Consider the following 18074-nt stretch of genomic DNA (forward strand, 5'->3'; position numbering starts at 1 on the left):
GAGGGGTCCTGATTCCAGACAATTGGTAAGAGCGCAAATGCAAAATCTACATGAATTTGTACTCATTGGTTTTGCAGGTATTTGATAAGGATACGTCTTACTGAAAATGAGTGACTTTTATTTTTCTCTAACACTTTTGCATCAAAATGGGAAGCAATTCTGCGGGAGGTCAATGTAAAATAGGAAATTTGTCTTTGTACCCATTACAACCAAATACAATAAAACGTATCAATGCAAAACTGAACCAAGTTTGCATTATGGTTTTTGATCAAATTTGCATTTATACCAATACGTGCTTTGCACTCTAACCGTAGCCTTAGGTGTAAAAGTACTGAAGAGCTTGCTCTGGCTCTCTATCAGATGACATGCAACAGACATCACAATTGTTACTTCCTCATTTGTGCTTTTAATTTAATCCAAGTCAACTGGTGAATCCAATACCAAGAATAGACTCTAGTTTTAGCAGTCCAAGAGGACTCTGACCACCCAAACAATATTCGGTATCCGTGAATCAGGTGACAGTTTTGATTTATCCAACCATTCAGCAGGCAGCAGTAAACCACACTAACAAAAACATACTATTGTACTATCAAAAGAAAATCTCATTCTCAATTGCTGCAAGAAATGTAGAAAACTAAGAAATAGAGAAATTTGAAATAATGTAGCCGATAATACAGCAATACAACCCCTTCCCCATGATTTATTGATGAATCATAGCAAGATGTAAATTATTACAAGAAAAATATCCTGAACAGCACTATCCAGAGATGCCCACCATTTCATCTACTCTTACATGTTCATACAAGCATTTGGTCAAAATGGATTCCACCTTTGCCAAACTTAGGAAACTCCCAACAGATTTTGGATGTCCTTCTGCAACATTCAGGGAAAAAGGACCATCAGACAAAGCATATAATTTTGTTTGACAGATATACAAAATAGCTAATATAGTTTGAACTTTGAACCTCAATTTTAAGAGGGGAGGTGATTGGAGCGTATCTTTCAACAACATTTCCATCTTTGTCTACTAAAAACTTTGTGAAGTTCCACTTGATTCTGTTCCCAAGTATCCCACCTTTCTGTGATTTTAAGAATGTATAAATGGGTGACACGTTGTTCCCATTCACCTCTACCTACAATACCCAGAACCATGGAATGAGAATACTAGCATGAAAGCTTTTCCAGGAGCTCAGCAAATCCACTTGAATTTTCAGCAGTCAAAATTTCCTGCCTAGGAGGCATAGATTCCATTGATAAGCTCAATGTGATTATCCTAGTCATACATATCAACATGAGAGGTGGCACCAATGAGTGGTTTGGAAAAGAGGAATAAGCATATAAACACCTTGGATGCTTGATAAGCAGATCCTGAAAAAATGGTCTTTGTTTAATAACCTCTGATATAGTTATAGATTAGTTGAATTTTCTTTCTGATTTTTTGTTGTTCAATTCACCAGGTTACCTTATCAAAGATGGGAAATTCAGCTTTGTATATTGTGCATGCAAACTCCTGAATTTCATCATTATTTCCTGGCTCTTGACCAGCAAACTGGTTGCAAGGAAATGCTAGGATCTCAAGTCCTGTCAAGAAATAGCAGCAATAGTGGTAATACCCAAACATGACACTTTCCAAAATGTAATAATAGAAATAGCATAATTATACAACAGGAATGGTCAACAGACCTTGGTTTTTGTATTTCTCATATAAAATGTTCAGTTCCTTGTAGTTTGAATCTGTAAGGCCACTAACCAAACATGAAGAAAGCATAAAATAAGAAATTTAATACAAAAATAAGCTGTCTATGATTTAATTAGAAAATACCATCAATAATAAAAAAATCAACAATTTTAACGAGAAGGCCATAACTCAGGGGACAAAATTAAGTCCTGATTATTTCGGCTTTAAACAATCACGCTTGGCATAAATCAGGGTAATTTTGGTGGTGGAGTTGGATTAAAAAATCTCAGTTTCATCTTTAAATGGCTCTCAGTCTAAAATTACATGGTTTTGCTGGGCTTTATTAGATGATATTAAAAACGTTGCTTCTCAGTAAGACTATACATGTTTTGTTTATGTTATTATGTAAATAGCAGGTTTAACAAAGTTGCTCATTTCGTGGCTTACAAAGTTAAGAAGTTTAACTCTGAATCCTTTTGGTGCAATGCTCTGCCAAGTTAGCTTACTGAATGTATAAACGTTGATACTTTTTTTTAGTCATCAAAACAAAAGATTTTGATTATTTCAAAACACCCTCTTCTAACTTTCTAAGTTTAAGAGGCTTGGGCTCTGTCCTCAATTGGATAGATAAGATTCACAGAGTTATCCAAGTTTGAGAGGTTCTGTACATGTAATTTAGAAACCTGGAAATTATATTACAAGGGAAGATAGCAAATATAAGGATCTTGAGCTTCCTTTTACTTGTCCCCTTTTTTGTGGTGGAGAATGGGGGTTGAGGGTTTCTTTAATTCTTTTGGTCTCTGAGGTCAAAAGACAAACATGTAGATCCTTTTAAACACCATACTATTTGGAAAATGCAAATATTTATTCATCATTGTTTCAGAAATTCAGGTTATGGAGAAAGAATTTGTAGCAACATATCAATAATTAGAAGCCAGGTTATGGTCATGAGAAATAAAATTAGATCAGACCAAATACCACTTTGAAGCAACATTGACTATAAGAAGAACTTTTCCCCTGTAGGTGCTCAAGCTCACATCATTCCCACGAATATCCTAGATTAAAAACATGTACCCATTAAATTAAAGAAAAAAAAAACCGGCAAAAAGAGGAAAAAGGTTAAGCATCATTGTCATCCATGCCTTATCCCAACTATATAGGGTCGGCTAAGGAAAACCGGAAAGTGATCACTGATCAGTAATATGGGGGAGTTGAAGCAGAAAGGAAGATAAACGTGACTTTGAATACAAATAAAAATAAGGCTGAAATGGATCCATCCGGATCTAAAACAAAAATGAAACAAAATAAAGGTTAATCAACAAAGAGAACCTATAAAAGCATCACAGCCCAAAGAAACAAGTAACTTTATTGGCTGATATATCCAGAGAGATGCTGAAATAAGCGTGAGCACTGAACAAAGACGAGAACAATCAAGAGTTCAACCCAATAACGTGGATTAAATTTTAAACACGAAAAGAAAGCCACACACGCGAAGAGAAGGAGAAAACGCTTACCTTGACTGTGAAATCGTAAATGGAGTTGGGCAACCCTTCTGCCATGTTTTGGGGTGTAGTAGATGGTTGACTGTAGAAGTAGAACAAGAGAGAAAACCCCAGGAACAAAAGAGAAAACCAATTCATGAAGGTCAACATTTCGAACTTTAGTGAATTGAAAACAAAAAGAAAAAACAAAGAAATTTCAAGAAAGATGGTGATTTAAGAGAGATAAAAACCAAAACGAGAGACCGACGGTGAGGAGAGGATTCGTCGCACTGGCCACGAATTCAGACAGTTTAAGCGCAACTGCGCGGCGCGAGTACAAGTGTACAACAGCACAACTAACCATTTCAATCATTTAATAGAATTGCAAACGGATCGGGTCGAATACGGTTATACGTAAATCCGAGTTCAATTCACTATTATAGAATCAAATATTCAAATTTCGGATAATAAAAGCTGTTGAATAGCATTATAAATCAAGGGTTTTTATGTGAAAATCCCTTTCATTTATCTACCAACTGTTGGTGGTTCATTTGGTAGGGTTTTAACATGTGGTCCAACGGTATATTTATTACTTTTTAATGCTAAAACTAACCCAACTAACCAATCAACCATATTAACTGATTTTAATATAGCGGTAATAAATTCATAATTTTAGGGATGGCAATTTTTCCGTCAGGCCGTAAAAGCGGCCCAGCCCCATCCCAAGCAGGATGTTTTTTTCCGATCTTAAATGGTAGCAGAGCGGAGGTAGGAAACATAATTTTATTTTGAATCAGGGATAGGTAGAAGGATGGGATTTACATATAATTCCGAAAATCTGTCCAAAATCTAATAGTAAATTAGTTAAATATCTCTAGATTTAATATTGATTTTTTAAAATATATCTAATTTTTTCTCAAATTTCTAAAATCCTACTATCCCATAATTTCATTTATAAAGTATCCCCAAATTGTGATGATCCAATTCTTAAAATAATCATAAATTTTCATAATACTATTTTTAAAATATTCACAAATTAGATTATTTTTGTATGATATTTCTCTCTTTTTCTCCTTTCTCCCTTACTCCTTTCTAGCTCTTTCATTAGGCCATGTGGCATAGCTCCTCTCGCTTTCCATTTGTCTATCTAATAAACCCCCACCAATTCACAATTCACAAACGTGATGGATTGATAAATGTTCCAAAATCCACCATTCACCATCTTAAAGGATTAGGAAATTTTCCAATAAACAAATACACGTCTCATATCACATGGGCTTTCTTTTCGTTGTTAACTTATAACTTTATCTCCTATTTTCATGGTTTTCTTTTTTTTTTCCCCAACCCCACCTTAACTTAAGATCTTACCTTTTAACAATTTAGAATCATGATGTAGAAATAAATTATCCAAAAACGTATACCTCTTTAATCCCTTATTGATGGAAAAACAAGAAAGACACTGCAGAACACCTCCCATCTTTACGGAAGATTGGAAAGACAGAGAACATCTCCTGTATTTGCATTTATCATTCATGGGGAGATATTCCCAATGCATAGCTGTAGTGTCACGTGAATAGGATTCTTGTGAGTATGAGATCTGAATTCAGACAATAGAGAGAGAATAACAAGTTTTGCATGGACAGTCAAATAGCATCACCCATTTGACAAATTCACATCTGTGCCCCACAGAGGGCGCCCCACAGCATATTCCAACCATGTATTGGAAACATCTCCCACTGACAACTTCTGGAGATGTTTCCAGAACTCCCATTTGGGATTAGAGGAGTAGACATACATTTTACAACATTTTTGTTCACCCAAACATATTTGTTGGTTGGAGATGGCCAGTGTAAGTAGCAAAGATGAGTCTTCTCAGTCTTCTTTGTACCTTGATCATGTTAAAAAAAAAAGAATTACCCCTTTAGGCTGAGTTTGGAAGGAGTACAAATGTAAATATATAGAGTGCAAAACCTTATATTTTGTATGTATTTATGCTGTACATATTTGCATTTGTACTGCTTCCAAACTGAGCCTTGAATTTCAGCTGCAGAATAGGCGAATAAAGCCCAAGAAAAAAAAGGGTTTTGCAAGAGAGACTAGGGAGTCAGTAACTGTGAGACAAAAGATGGAAGAAATGCGCTTGAGAGGTGATAAATACAAAAATGTGGTTGAACATAAGGCTGTGTTTGGTTGCAATGCAAATAAATTTGCATTAATGCAAAACCATGCCAATGCAAATGATTTGAGTGTAAATTCTGACCTATTTTTAATAATAAACTAGTGAGGGGCGCGCGTGCTCAGCACGTGCAAGTAATATCGAGTAAGTGGGAGAATAAAAAAGAAAAAATAGAAATTGTAGTTGTGGAATCTGAATCCGGGTCTCTAATGTAATGAACCAATTAATCTATGAAAAATATATATTACATAATAAATAGAAGAAATACAAATTTTATAAATCTTGCAAAGTTATTAAGCATATAACTCCCAAAAGAAATACAAATTTTATATGTATCATAATGGAATCATATAAACTCATTTCACTAAAAAATGATTAAAAATTCTAATTCATCGATTTTGAAAAACCCACCACCTTTCTCAATTGTCAGTTGCCAAAAAAACTCAGGAAGGACAGTGTATAGTAAACACTACGCTCACACCATCGGCTCAAATAGAGAGAAACGTAAAGATAAACCAACAAATACCAACGGAGACAGCGAAACTGTTACCCAACTTTCTTTTATGTTAACCCCTTTATAGCCATGGCATCAGGCAAACTGTTGGTTGATCAGCTGATTATGAATCTGTATGTGGCTTATCATCCCCTGTCTCCCTCATACTGTAATGCCATATTGCCATGAACCGGTCCTTCCTTTTTCGGCCAACCCACCAATACTTTGGAGTCCTCTTCCACTATCAATCTTGTGTAGTTAAGAGATTTTGCTAGCCTTGGCCCCCCCAAAGTCAGTAAATCCTCCTCCCCCCACCTGAATATCCGGGGTTCCTCTACTTCAACAGTCAAAATTCAGTTTTATCATATTTACATGTGGAGGCTTCCATTATGAGATGAGTAGAGACCTTGCTGATCAAGATTTTGCCACCCAATTAGAAACTTTCATAATGATGGCCCTCTATAGAAATGCCTTCCATGGAACTTTCCTTTGGTATATTTTCAATACAAAGTAACAACTTCCCAACTCTGTATTATTCTCTTAATATTTCTCTTTTAATAAAATGCTCTGTTACTAATAAAAAATGTGTTTTTCAGTTTTCTTTCATAGAATGTAAAACAAACTTTTCTGTCCACTTAGCAAGGTTTGCATTATACTCGGAATCCAAACTTTGTATTTCTGTCTACTTCTATCCATTCCTCTCCTAAAAGCTTACTTGTAGAAATCAAAAAGCTCTCTCTTCCTTCCTCAAAGAAACCTCAGCTTCAATTAAAAGAAAGAAAAAACACAACTCAAATTAACCCATTTACACTTTCATGCAAATTATACCAGTGCAGATGAAACTTTGCAGTACACCAAAAAAAATTTGGGTTCAACATCCAGCTAATAATCCAACCCAAACACCCGAGTCCATTTAAATTATGAAGTGTGTTAGTCCATTCAGTTTTGCAATGTGACTCCCAAGGGCAATGCTTCCTGAGTTGACATGAGTCAAGTTGAAATTCCCCCAACCTGTGTTTTTTACAGATCATGCCACCTTAGACCTATTTTTCAGAAATATTATTCTATCATTTAGAACAAAATGAGATGTAAAAACATTTTGGTATATTTTGGTACAAGCTTATATGTGAAAACACTCTGGATCTGTTGGATTAATAGGGGTATGCATCTATTAATGACTCCAATTGCACCACTAATTGCTGCATCAACAAAATCAGATGTAACCTTATATAGAGAGCCCTATCATGCAAGATCCTGCAACAAAAATTATCTTGATAATTAATGAAAACCACTGACGCCACTTGTAATTGACAAAACACTTGGGGGGGCGATATAATGTCAAGAAAGTTATCAATAAATAGTTAAAACTAAAAATCCATGGATGATGAGAACATCAGGTAGACATGAAATGGATGCATAACAGAAAAATGTTAAAACTACACCTTTCCTGAGGAGTCGTATGAGGAACTCCCAACAAGACTGTAGTTCCTCATTCCAGTCCCTCTGCATGCCAATTAGCTCACTGCCATATGAAAGGGTCAGGGCATCCTCTGCTCTGGCCACATCATGTTTGTGATCTGCAATAGAAAGAACCCATAAACCTGAATTTAAGAACATCGAAAAAATTGAAATGGACAAAAAGAAACTATAGCTTTCTAACATCACTTGGAGATAGAGGCATAGATCCGATAACTTTTGCAGTATAAAACAACAGATAAATCTGCAACAATTACCATTAAAACATAAGCATATACCTTTTTCCTAAATTAATTAACATTGAAAAAAACATTGTTGATTAGAAAGATGGTCATTAATAAAAGAAAATTTGCATTCCTTGTTTGTTTTTGTCATGTATGCAAGATTCCTTATCATGCCAAGTCATCCAGTTTCAAAAAAATAGTTTCAAATTCTGATGCTTAAATCCTTTGAATTTGATAAATCATTATGCTCAGCATTATTGTACTTAACAGAGAATATCTATCCTGTCCTTCAATGCTGCATCAGAAAATCATTAAAATCTCTTTGGTACAACATTTCTTCCCCACCCAAATTAAAGAAAATAAAAAAAAGGGTTAATTGATCATGTCCTTATTCAAGCACTTCTTTGAGTACAAGGAAGAAAAAAGAATTTTATTACAGTAAATGACATCGTAAGTTTTTGTAATATGTCAAAAGATTTTGCAATGTAACATGCAACAATCATCCTCACTTAATTTGCCTACATGGATTAAAGCCATAACGCAAACCAACAGATTTTACGGAAAAACCTCTATAAGAAAGATGTGGTTTCAAACCTGACAACTAAAATATCAAAGGTATTACTTCAATAGTCGTCATTACTCGTATTGTCAAACGAAGGTAGGACAAAAAGGAAATACGGAGAACAACCTCAGATTGCTCGCTGTTTCTTCTACAAGAAAACCAACTAAAAATGAACAGGGTAATGTTCGAGAAAAGCCTCTTGGTTGAAAGTAAAATGGACCACCAGAAAAAAACACAATACCTCGTTCAATCATCAAAACCCTATTTTAAGCTTTAAGGAAGATAGAATCCCTATTTTAACCCTATTTCAGCATCAAGTTAGAAGCAAAAATAAATAAAAAATAAAGATAGATACATGAACTGAGATTGAATCCATATTTTAGGTTTCAAGAAGAAGAAAAAAAAATAGAGTACTGAAGCACCTGAATACAGCATTTGGTTGATTACGATGAAGAAGAAAACACCTACAATAAAAAGAAAGCCTGAGAAGCGTGTTCAAATAAAATAGTTGTAGAACAGCACAAACATGGAAAATGAAAATCTTCAAATTGAAGCTCTTCATTGTAATATTAGAAAAGAAACCCCGAAGGAACAAACTTTCAACAATCCATTCAGGAGAAGTTCAAGCTCTGAAAAATCTTCATTCTTCTTCTTCTTCTTCATTGCTTTTCTCTTACTCTCTTTCTCTGTGTGTTTCTATTTTGTCTGCTCTCCTCTTTCCTCGTTCCTCGTTTCACCGATCTATCCTTTGAACTGAAAACCCGTCTATATCATTTTTTTTTTCTGAACCCAGAAGTTCACTGGCAAACAAATGATCCGTCGCAGGATCAGCAGGAGGTAACCCCGCCACCCCAGCACCACCACCGCCACTACAGAAAAGTCCTTGCACCCTCTTCAAGTAAAGCCAGTACTTCTGGTGATGATACTGAATAATTGGGCGAATAATAGTATCATCTGGAGATGATACTGAATAATCTTCTTTATCCTTCAGAAATTAGTACGGGCGAATAATACTGAATAATTGGGAGATTAAAAAATAAAGAAAATTGATAGCAATTATATTGACAATCCCAATTCTTGATTCTTAATAGAAATAATATAGAATAAAGAAAAAATAATTTATATATAAAGAGATGTTCCTTTAAATAAGATTAATATTTCCATTTGTGTAGGTCTCATCCTCACCCCTATGACATTGAAACAACTACAACCTAATATTTCCATAAAAGAAGATATTAACAATATAACTCACAAAAATTTTAAAATGGTTCTCAAAGAGGGTAAAGAATACAACAATCTAAAACATACTTATTTGTCATTTGAACATTTCAATCAAATATCCTCATGTTGCTGTGATTCAAAAGAGAAGTGAATCTCTATATAATTTCTGTATGACAATGTGCATTTTTTGAGATATGGAATATCTCGAAAGAGTCGTGGCTCCACCAATCTGTTGCTAACAACAATTACCTCCTATGTACAAAAAACGGTCCAAATATTTAGATTAACAAATGGCAATTGAGATCCATAGTTTAAAAATAGGTTACCTATATTTATTTTGTATTTGAGTATGCCCAAAGGTTTTTCAAAGGTCTCTCTCTTGTATGCATAAGAGGCATTCCCAATCTCTCTTCCTCAACCCTATTATAAAGATAAAAAAGTCTTCTTAGAGGAAACAACATGAGTCTTTTTGCAACTAAATTCCCAATATCTAAGAAACAATTTTATTGATATTGGTGAAAGCATTTGGTCTCCTCCTTGTTTACCTCATTCAACATGAGTCTCTTCTCCATGTTCTAGCAGTGTTGGGTAATCAAGATATCAGCAGTTGAGACCATTTGTTCTCTGGTGAAGAACTTACTATAGTTTCCAATAGCAACTTTTTTAGCTCATGGATCCTCCACATCAAATTAATCCATCTTCCATTAAGACCATGTAGATGGGAGCACCACCCCCCTCCCCCTGCAGGTGTGGCTCCTAAATATGGATGGGTTATTCTTGGGCAGTTCTATTATCCAACATAAATTTCAAGGTATTCTTCAGGGCAATAAGCAATACCATATTCCCCATTCATTCAAGTACTTCTAATTGGGACCACCTTCTTCCCAATTCCCATTGATGGTTATATTTTCAAATGCAGGAAGATAACCTTGTTGAAAAGCATGGAGAAACATGGATGGTTTCTACATGCTTGACTTTGTAGTGATTGTTTTAGAGAAGATGGGAAATGATTTTCCATGGAATGGTCCTGGCAATCAGAAGTTCCACCTTGTGGCATGGTCACAGGCAAGAAGAAAGCAAGCGAAGAGATGGGCGCCAGGTCATTAAGTGCTACGAATAAAGCCTGAAGAACAAGAGCATCTACGGAGGAAAGCTATCTGTGGTAAATATGGTTTTCCTCAGTTTAGGTGTTGCTCATGCCAGGCAACAATCCCCCATGGCAGCAATTTGCGGAAAGGAACAATGCAAGTTTAGGGACAGTTCCTCAAGCACATGACATCTAAAGCTGGTGAAGGCTCTCACATTCTGTTCTGGACAGATTCTTGGTATGGTGATGGACCTCTTGCTGAAGCCTACAAGAATCTGCTCCATATTGGTGCAGAAAAATTCGCAATGGTGACTGTTATGAAGTAGAGGCTGGCCAGGTGGTGTGACCCAAGGCTGAGATGGAACATAAATGATTGAGAGGTAGCCACCCTGCTCTCCTTGTGAAAAGAAGCATGACACAAGAATCTGGAAGCTTACTAAAGATGAAGGTTTCTTCATTGAGTTCCTTCTAGAATTCCATAATTGGCCCCCTTTAGGACTCTTCCCTTGAAGGTTATCTGGAATGCCCATGTCCCATCCAAGGTACCACTCTTCTTGTATACCGCAGTTTTGGACAGAATGCTAACAATCAATCACCTGATCTTTTTTTGCTAAGTTCAATCACTTGATCTCTAAAGGCATGATGCTGACCAAGATGTGTTGCCTACATCAGTAAGATAGTGAATAAGTTCCTTAGTTTCTGATTCATTGCAAGGTGACTTATGAGGTTTAGTGTCACTTCAGCTGGCTCTTTAGAAGCCCTTGGCTGATCCCAGGAAACCAAATACTGTTGCTTTCATGGCTTTCAAAAGGATATTTTAAAATAAGTACAATCCTTTGGAACCTTCTACTTTTCACAATATTTTCATGAATCTGGAAGAACAGGAACAGTATTATCTTTGATCTTAAAAGCAGCACCACAGAGGTTTTAATTGGGAGATTTAAGAACCATTGATTAGGTGGTCAGTTAATTCTAAAGACTTTTATGAATATTCTAATGATCACATCAGATAATAGATGGATGATTTTCTCTTCATGGAGACATTAATGGGGATTAACTGTTGTATCTCTGTCACAGTTCTAGCTCGGCATCTATGCCAAGTTGTACTTTGAGGGCTGATCCTCTTGTCTACCTTGTTTATTCTTCTTAATAAATTCTCCATTTAGTACTCTAGAATACAAAGTAGCTAAAAGCCTAAAACACTTGTAACCTGTTTTAAGTTTAATAAATAAAAATACTTTTCCAATCAAAAAAATTACTGCCAAATTTAGGTTGAAATACAGAAAGAAAAGGCATTTGCTTCAAATAGCAGCAGCAAACTTGGGTAGATTAATATTTAAATGCCCAGACCTTAATAAAATTGAAAGAAAGAAAAGAGATGGTTTCCATCAAAACATGAGAGACGTAGAGATAACTTTCTTCGCAAAAGCAACAGAAAACAGGGCTATAAGAAAATTTATTGGTAAAACATAACTACTTATCCATGGATTGAGATAAATGAGATGCTCAAAAAGAACTAGCAACAGTCAACAATAGAAGAGCTTTTGGTTTATAACTTTACATTTTCTTGTGATGTGTCTACTGGAAATTCATACTGACTCCTTTTAAAGCACAATGGATGGAAACACATTTAGAAAAGTTATTCTAACACTAAAGGTTGGGACACATGAAGGCATTATTACCTGCTCCTTCCAAATCAGCAGTGATAGTGCCAAGCTTTCCTGCAAGGAGTTTCTTTGTAGTGTTTAAAAGGTAAGAGATATTGCCATTCATGGACCGATAATATCTCTGGCCTCTTAGGTCCCGTTCATTTTTCGGTAAGTTACTTATTCGGATAAGTTTTTTTAGGAAACACTTACCAGTTAAAAGTGTATTTATTTAATACCTGGTAAGTATTTTCTAAAAAAAAACTTATCGAAAAAATAAACAGGACCTAAGAGGCAAGAGATATTGCCGGTCCATGAATGGTTTTCGTCCTTTTGTTTGCGTATGCAAGGAGACAAAAGGGTGGAAATTTGCAAAAATGTGTTCACATATGACAAAACCCTTTCTGAAATTAGGGTGATTCCATCGGGTTTAATATAACCCGAATAAGATGAATCAATGGGAATCCATTAAAGTTGATCCATGATTTATATGGTCCCATGTAACCACGTTAACTCGTACTACTTTTATTACTTGGATCCACCAATTTTTTCAGACCCATCAATTTCACAAATGATGGATTGTTGTAATTCTTATTTTTCTGCTAACGACATTTTTTTACTACTTTTATTACTTAGATCCACCAATTATTCACACCCATCAATTTTATTATCATTTTAGTGTTTTCTGTTAATATTTTATTATCATTTTTCGGGCCTTGAATTAAAATTTTAACACTTTAAAATTAAATTTAATATTTATTAATTCTGAATCAATTTCAAATCCATTAAAAACATTTGCATTGATAAATTTTAAAATTAATTACTTAAGAAGAAAATAACATCTATTTTAAAATAAAAAATTCATTATTTATTAATTTTAAATATTTTAAAAATAAATTAATCATTTTAATTTTTAATCCCATTTAAAATAAGTATATAAATAAAATTTTAAAAATAATTAAATTAAGATTAATTTCTTATTTTAATTGAATTTAATTAAAATAAAAATCTTACATTTGATTAAAATTTTATTAGCTTTTATAAAATTTTCAATTAAGTTAAAATCAATTTCATTTAATAAAACTCGTACACCACACAAGGCCCTCTTAGCTTACATATATATTATTTAGAAAAAAATGTATGCTACTGAAAAATACATGATACCAAAAGAGCTTTGACCAATCAACTCGTGCACAGTGAAATTTGATAAATACCACCTGTTGTTGATTGTTCCAGTGCATGAATAGTAAACCCATCTTGTCTTAACCAACTAATCTTTGAATATATTAAGGTAAACTAGTGGGGCCCCCTGCGATGCACGGGATCACACTCCTTGTCCCTCACCCCTGTTGTCAGGACATTCTACTCCATTCCCTGTTAGGGATGGGGAATCTCCAAATTTTCCCCACTCGAGACAACCACCTAAAAATAATCTAATTTAATTTGTGGATATTTTAATAAATAGGATTATGGAAATTTGGGGGTATTTTAGGATTGGATTATGACAATTTAAGGGTATTTTATAAATGGCATTGTGGGATCCTAGGATTATAAGAATATGAGGAAAACTTAGAGATATTTTAAAAAATCAATGTTGAATCTATTGAGAGCAAAAATATTTTCCTCATCCCACTTTGTTTCTTCCCCATCACTATTTAAAATTCGAGAAAACTTGTCCCATTTGGGGTTTGCATACAATTAATTTAATTTTTTAATTAAGCTTTAGGCTTTTCAGAATTTTAATTACTTTTATGTTTTTCATATTATTCATTAATTTTTGCATATGAGTATTTTTCAATAATTTTCAGTATTTTCATCATTTTTTTTTTGCATATTAGTCACTACAAAATTAATTTGCAATTGCTTTTAGTAAAAATAAATTAAATAACTAAATAAATACAGTAGTTAATAAAAAATACAACTAATTTTCAATAATTTCTGGCTTGGGTATTATTTTAATAATATAAATACGAATAAATGTCAACATGTCAAGAAAGGATGGGGAATCTTCCTTAATAACCATCCAAGCCATAAATAGGTTGAGGTCAAAAAATTCCTAATAGTAAATTGATATTTATATTGAATATCCGTCCAATTTAATATGAATAAATTGTTTAACCGTTAATTTATATTAACTTTAATATAAAATATTATTAATTTTTAATATTTTTTAATTATTTTTAGTATTTTAATTATGTTTAGGATTTTCAGAATTTTTCAGATTTTTAATTAAATGTTGGTATTTTAAAACTATCAATTAATATTTTTATTAGCGTTTATTAAGGTTTCAACTCATAAGTTATCTAATAATATTATTAAAACTTCCAATTATTGTTTTTATATTTAAATTTATTATTTTTATTGGCGTTTATTAAGTTGGATTTTTAAGTGGAATTGAAACATATTTTTAATATTTACTAAGTTTTGTTAATATTTTATTTTTAGTGAAAGTTTAGTAGATTTTTAAATTAATAATTTTTTTATTGTTTATCCTCAACCTATTTATATTATTTGATTTATATCATGGTTTTCAAAACCAAACCGAACCAAAAAAATAGGGAACCGGTCAAGTTAGCAAACCGCTAACCCAAGCGGTCAAACCATTTGAACCGTCCAACATTTTTGGCCTTTTTTCATTTTTTTTTGTCAGAATGGGCCGTCTGTTCAGTTCGAACGATTGGATCGTTTGACCCGGGAACCAGACCTCTAACTAGTTTGTTGTATGATTTAGTTTTAAAAACCTTGATTTATATTAGGGTTTCTAGTAGAGAAGGCAACTTTTTGCCTTGAATATCAATAAAAGATAATATTTTTATAAAATAACTAAAATAAGGTTATTTTTTAAGTAACTTTTTCGTAAAAATATCAAGGAAGGCAATAACACTGTTCCTCCGCCTCTGTGATTATTTTTAATAGGTGGTTGGACAATACACGCTGCCAGGTGCGGAGATAGTGCGTGATAAACCGGTGACAAGCCAGGATGCGACGGCGAAGCTAGTGCGTACAAGCCAGGATGCGACGACGATCAGAGTGACAAGCCAGTGCAGCTACGATACAAGCCAGGATGCCCAGAATGTTCTGTCGCCATTCTGGATGGGGGCGAGGCAGCAGCTGTTACAAAGGCCGCTAGACTTGCTCACTAAGATGGGCGGAACAGCAACCGATCATCGGAAGCTGAGCATATAAAAGACGTCGCCGGGAGAACGCTGCCTGTGCCATGCTCTGGTGGCCTCTGTAACAGGCCTGGCGAAACAGATCTGATGGCCTCCTCGGGAGAAATTAAGCCCTTCCTGTCAAGACCGGAACAGAAACCGCCTGTTCATCGTCTTGCCTGTTACAGAGGCCTTCAGAGCTCTCAAAATAAGGCCGCCTGTTACATAGGCTTGGGGGGGAACAGTTCCACAGCTCTGGCGGCCTCCTCGGGAGCAATTAAGCCCCTGGTGAGAGCTCTAAAGACCGGAACAGCAACCGCGAAGGAGAACGCCAACTGTGCCCTACTCCGCCTCTCGCATGAACAGTGTATTCGAATGAATACAAGATGAATAGTGTCATTAACATTTTTCAAAAAATGTTATGTTATTTTTGTTATTTTATAAAAATATTATCCTTTTTTAATATTCTGGGCAAAAAGTTGCCCTTATATGCCAGAAACCTTTTATATTACTACTATTTCTACTATTCTCTCTCTCTTAAATGTAATAATAAGATGCATTAAAATAAGTGGCCTTTGAAAATCCAAAGATCTCTCTTTCTCTCTCTCTTAAATGTAATAATAACATGTATTAAAATAAGACTTTGGAAAACCCAAAGGTCTCTCTAATAGTGTGCAGTTTTATTAATCTAATTAAGATAAGTAATGATTATTGTTTTAATTATGCTTTAGGATTTTTAGAATTTTCGGGATTTAATTAATTTATTGTGTTTTTTCATTATTATTTAGTAATTTTTGCATGAGTATTTTTTAATAATTTTCATTATTTTCATAATTTATTTTTGCATATTAGTCACTACAAAATTAATTTGCACTTGCTTTTAGTAAAAATATATTAAATAACTAAATAAATACCATAGTTAATAAAAACATAGCTAATTTTCAATATTTTTTAATAATTTATGGCTTGGGTATTTTTTTAAATAATTTTTGGTATTTTTTAATAATAAAATACTATAATTGTACTTTTAATTATTTTCAATAAATACCCTTATTAATATAAAATATTATTAATTTTTTAATAATTTTTAATTATTTTTAGTATTTTATTTATGTTTAGGTTTTTCAGAATTTTTTGGATTTTTAATTAATTCTTGGTATTTTAAAACTATCAATTAATATTTTTATATTTAAATTTCTTATTTTTATCAGCGTTTATTAAGTTGGATTTTTAAGTGGAATTGAAACACATTTTTAATATTTACTAAGTTTTGTTAATATTTATTTATAGTGAAAGTTTAGTGAATTTTTAAATTAATTTTTTTTGATTATTTAACCTTAACCTATTTATATTATTTGATTTATATCATGGTTTTCAAAACCGGACCAGACCGAAAAAATTGGGAACCGGTCAGGTGACCTGCTCCGTTTTACCCCAGAACCATTATTTTGTCAAAAACCATTGATTTGGTCAACAAACCATTGACCTGGGCGGTCAAACCGTTTGAACCATTCAATGGTTTTGGCCGTTTTTTATTTTTTAATTTTATTTATTTATTTGTCAGAATGGGGCGTCTATTCGGTTCGAACGGTCAGACAATTCAACCTGGGAACCGGACCTCTGACTGATTCGGTTTTAAAAACCTTGATTTATATTATTACTAATCTCCTTCTCTCTCTCTCTTTTAAATGTGATAATAACATGCATTAAAATAAGAGGCATTGAAAAATTCAAAGGTATCTCTCTCTTAATGTCTTTTTAAATGTAATAATAACATGCATTGAAAAACTCAAAGGATACTGTGACACGGACACACCAATTTTAATATATATATATATATATATATATATATATAAAAGAGAGAGAGAGAGTCCGATTCACAATAACACACGAAGTTGGCAAATGAACTAGTGGATTTGTTTCCTTCTCTATAGTTAGTTATGCACAAATTGCACACTTCCCAGATTTGACACTCCCGTTTTGGGATTTTCTAACCAAAATGAAGGCATATTTTTTTCCAATATTTTGATTGCTATAAATAAAGGGGCACTATAGTAAATTTGTCGACACCGTTGGCATTCTAATTAAGTAGAAATTTGGAACAAAGAGAAATTCGGAAACATTTTTACGAAAAAAATAAGGAGCTTTTGAAAGCTATAGAGGACGTTCAGAAAATTTTGATGGATACATATAACAATGATAGAGCCTCTTTAAACCTAGAAAAAACCCTTCAGAACCAAATTACGAAAATCCTTGGTAGAAAAGAAATTTTCTGGGCTCAGAAAATGGTTGAACTTAGGAGATAAAAGTAATAAGTTTTGTAGCTACTAAGGGCAATGATCAAATTATGTTCATTAAAATAGTTAGGGGGAAAGAATTGAGGATCATGTAGGAATTTCCAATTATTTCAAAGAGGAGTTTGAAAAGAGATTCTAGTTTGAGGGAACACAAGGAACTACTGATGACTTCATTAACGTTGTGTTTGGTTTGAAGGAGAAAGTAGGGAAAGGAAGGAAAAGTTAGGGAAACCTTTACAAACCTTGTATGAGTTTCCCTACCATTCCCTTCCTTTCCCTACCTTTTTCCACCCCTAGGTGGAGCTAGGATTTCCTAGGGGTAGACCGAATCCTACCTGATGCCAAATTCACAGGCAGGGTGTGGTTTATAGGGAAAGGGGGGCTACTAATAGACTAGGAGGGGGCTGCAAAAAAAAAAAATTGAGGGGGCTTGAAGTCCAAAAATCCCTAAAGAAATTGACAAGATAGTATGTATTAGAGGAGCAGAATAGAGGCATTATTAGGGACGTCATAGAAAATGAAATTTATGAAGCCCTCAATTCCATAAAGGACCTTAAAAGCCTAGGACCTCAAATCCATAA

General features: G+C 33.8%; 2 protein-coding genes across 4 annotated transcripts; both read right to left on the reverse strand.

The window, feature by feature from the left end:
• Positions 1 to 625: 625 nt before the first annotated feature.
• On the reverse strand, positions 626 to 3558 carry LOC104600390 (putative glutathione peroxidase 2). 2 transcript variants are annotated; one of them, XM_010263308.3, is made up of 7 exons: positions 3411 to 3539; positions 3193 to 3262; positions 2657 to 2733; positions 1684 to 1745; positions 1463 to 1581; positions 966 to 1133; positions 626 to 873 (listed from the first exon to the last, which is right to left on the reverse strand). In XM_010263308.3, exons 1-7 carry the CDS (start codon positions 3530 to 3532, stop codon positions 841 to 843), a joined length of 651 nt encoding a protein of 216 aa, XP_010261610.2. In that variant the 5' UTR covers positions 3533 to 3539; the 3' UTR covers positions 626 to 840. The 2 variants fall into 2 exon arrangements, with proteins under 2 accessions (XP_010261610.2, XP_010261609.2); XM_010263307.3 differs by lacking the exons at positions 626 to 873; positions 966 to 1133 and adding an exon at positions 1140 to 1368 and having other exon boundaries at positions 3411 to 3558.
• A 3081-nt stretch (positions 3559 to 6639) lies between these two features.
• On the reverse strand, positions 6640 to 12237 carry LOC104600389 (uncharacterized). Of its 2 annotated transcripts, XM_088895402.1 has the most exons (4): positions 12081 to 12234; positions 8513 to 8554; positions 7271 to 7405; positions 6640 to 7082 (listed from the first exon to the last, which is right to left on the reverse strand). In XM_088895402.1, exons 1-4 carry the CDS (start codon positions 12169 to 12171, stop codon positions 7054 to 7056), a joined length of 297 nt encoding a protein of 98 aa, XP_088751528.1. In that variant the 5' UTR covers positions 12172 to 12234; the 3' UTR covers positions 6640 to 7053. The 2 variants fall into 2 exon arrangements, with proteins under 2 accessions (XP_088751528.1, XP_088751527.1); XM_088895401.1 differs by lacking the exon at positions 6640 to 7082 and having other exon boundaries at positions 7089 to 7405; positions 12081 to 12237.
• Positions 12238 to 18074: the final 5837 nt, after the last annotated feature.

The sequence above is a fragment of the Nelumbo nucifera genome, chromosome 1 (genome assembly GCF_055504915.1).
Source record: "Nelumbo nucifera cultivar China Antique chromosome 1, China Antique-T2T, whole genome shotgun sequence".
NCBI lineage: Eukaryota > Viridiplantae > Streptophyta > Magnoliopsida > Proteales > Nelumbonaceae > Nelumbo > Nelumbo nucifera.

Excerpts from the sequence above, each read along its gene's own strand:
- LOC104600390 (XM_010263307.3), bottom strand. The coding sequence starts at position 3,532 with ATGATTGAAATGGTTAGTTGTGCTGTTGTACACTTGTACTCGCGCCGC. Across the intron at positions 3,263-3,410 it reads ACCGTCGGTCTCTCGTTTTG|TCAACCATCTACTACACCCC; the intron begins GTTTTTATCTCT and ends CTACTTCTACAG. Across the intron at positions 2,734-3,192 it reads TTTACGATTTCACAGTCAAG|GATATTCGTGGGAATGATGT; the intron begins GTAAGCGTTTTC and ends TTTTTAATCTAG.
- LOC104600389 (XM_088895401.1), bottom strand. The coding sequence starts at position 12,171 with ATGAATGGCAATATCTCTTACCTTTTAAACACTACAAAGAAACTCCTT. Across the intron at positions 8,555-12,080 it reads TGCTGATTTGGAAGGAGCAG|GTGTTTTCTTCTTCATCGTA; the intron begins GTAATAATGCCT and ends TTTTTATTGTAG. Across the intron at positions 7,406-8,512 it reads CAACCAAATGCTGTATTCAG|ATCACAAACATGATGTGGCC; the intron begins GTGCTTCAGTAC and ends TTTCTATTGCAG.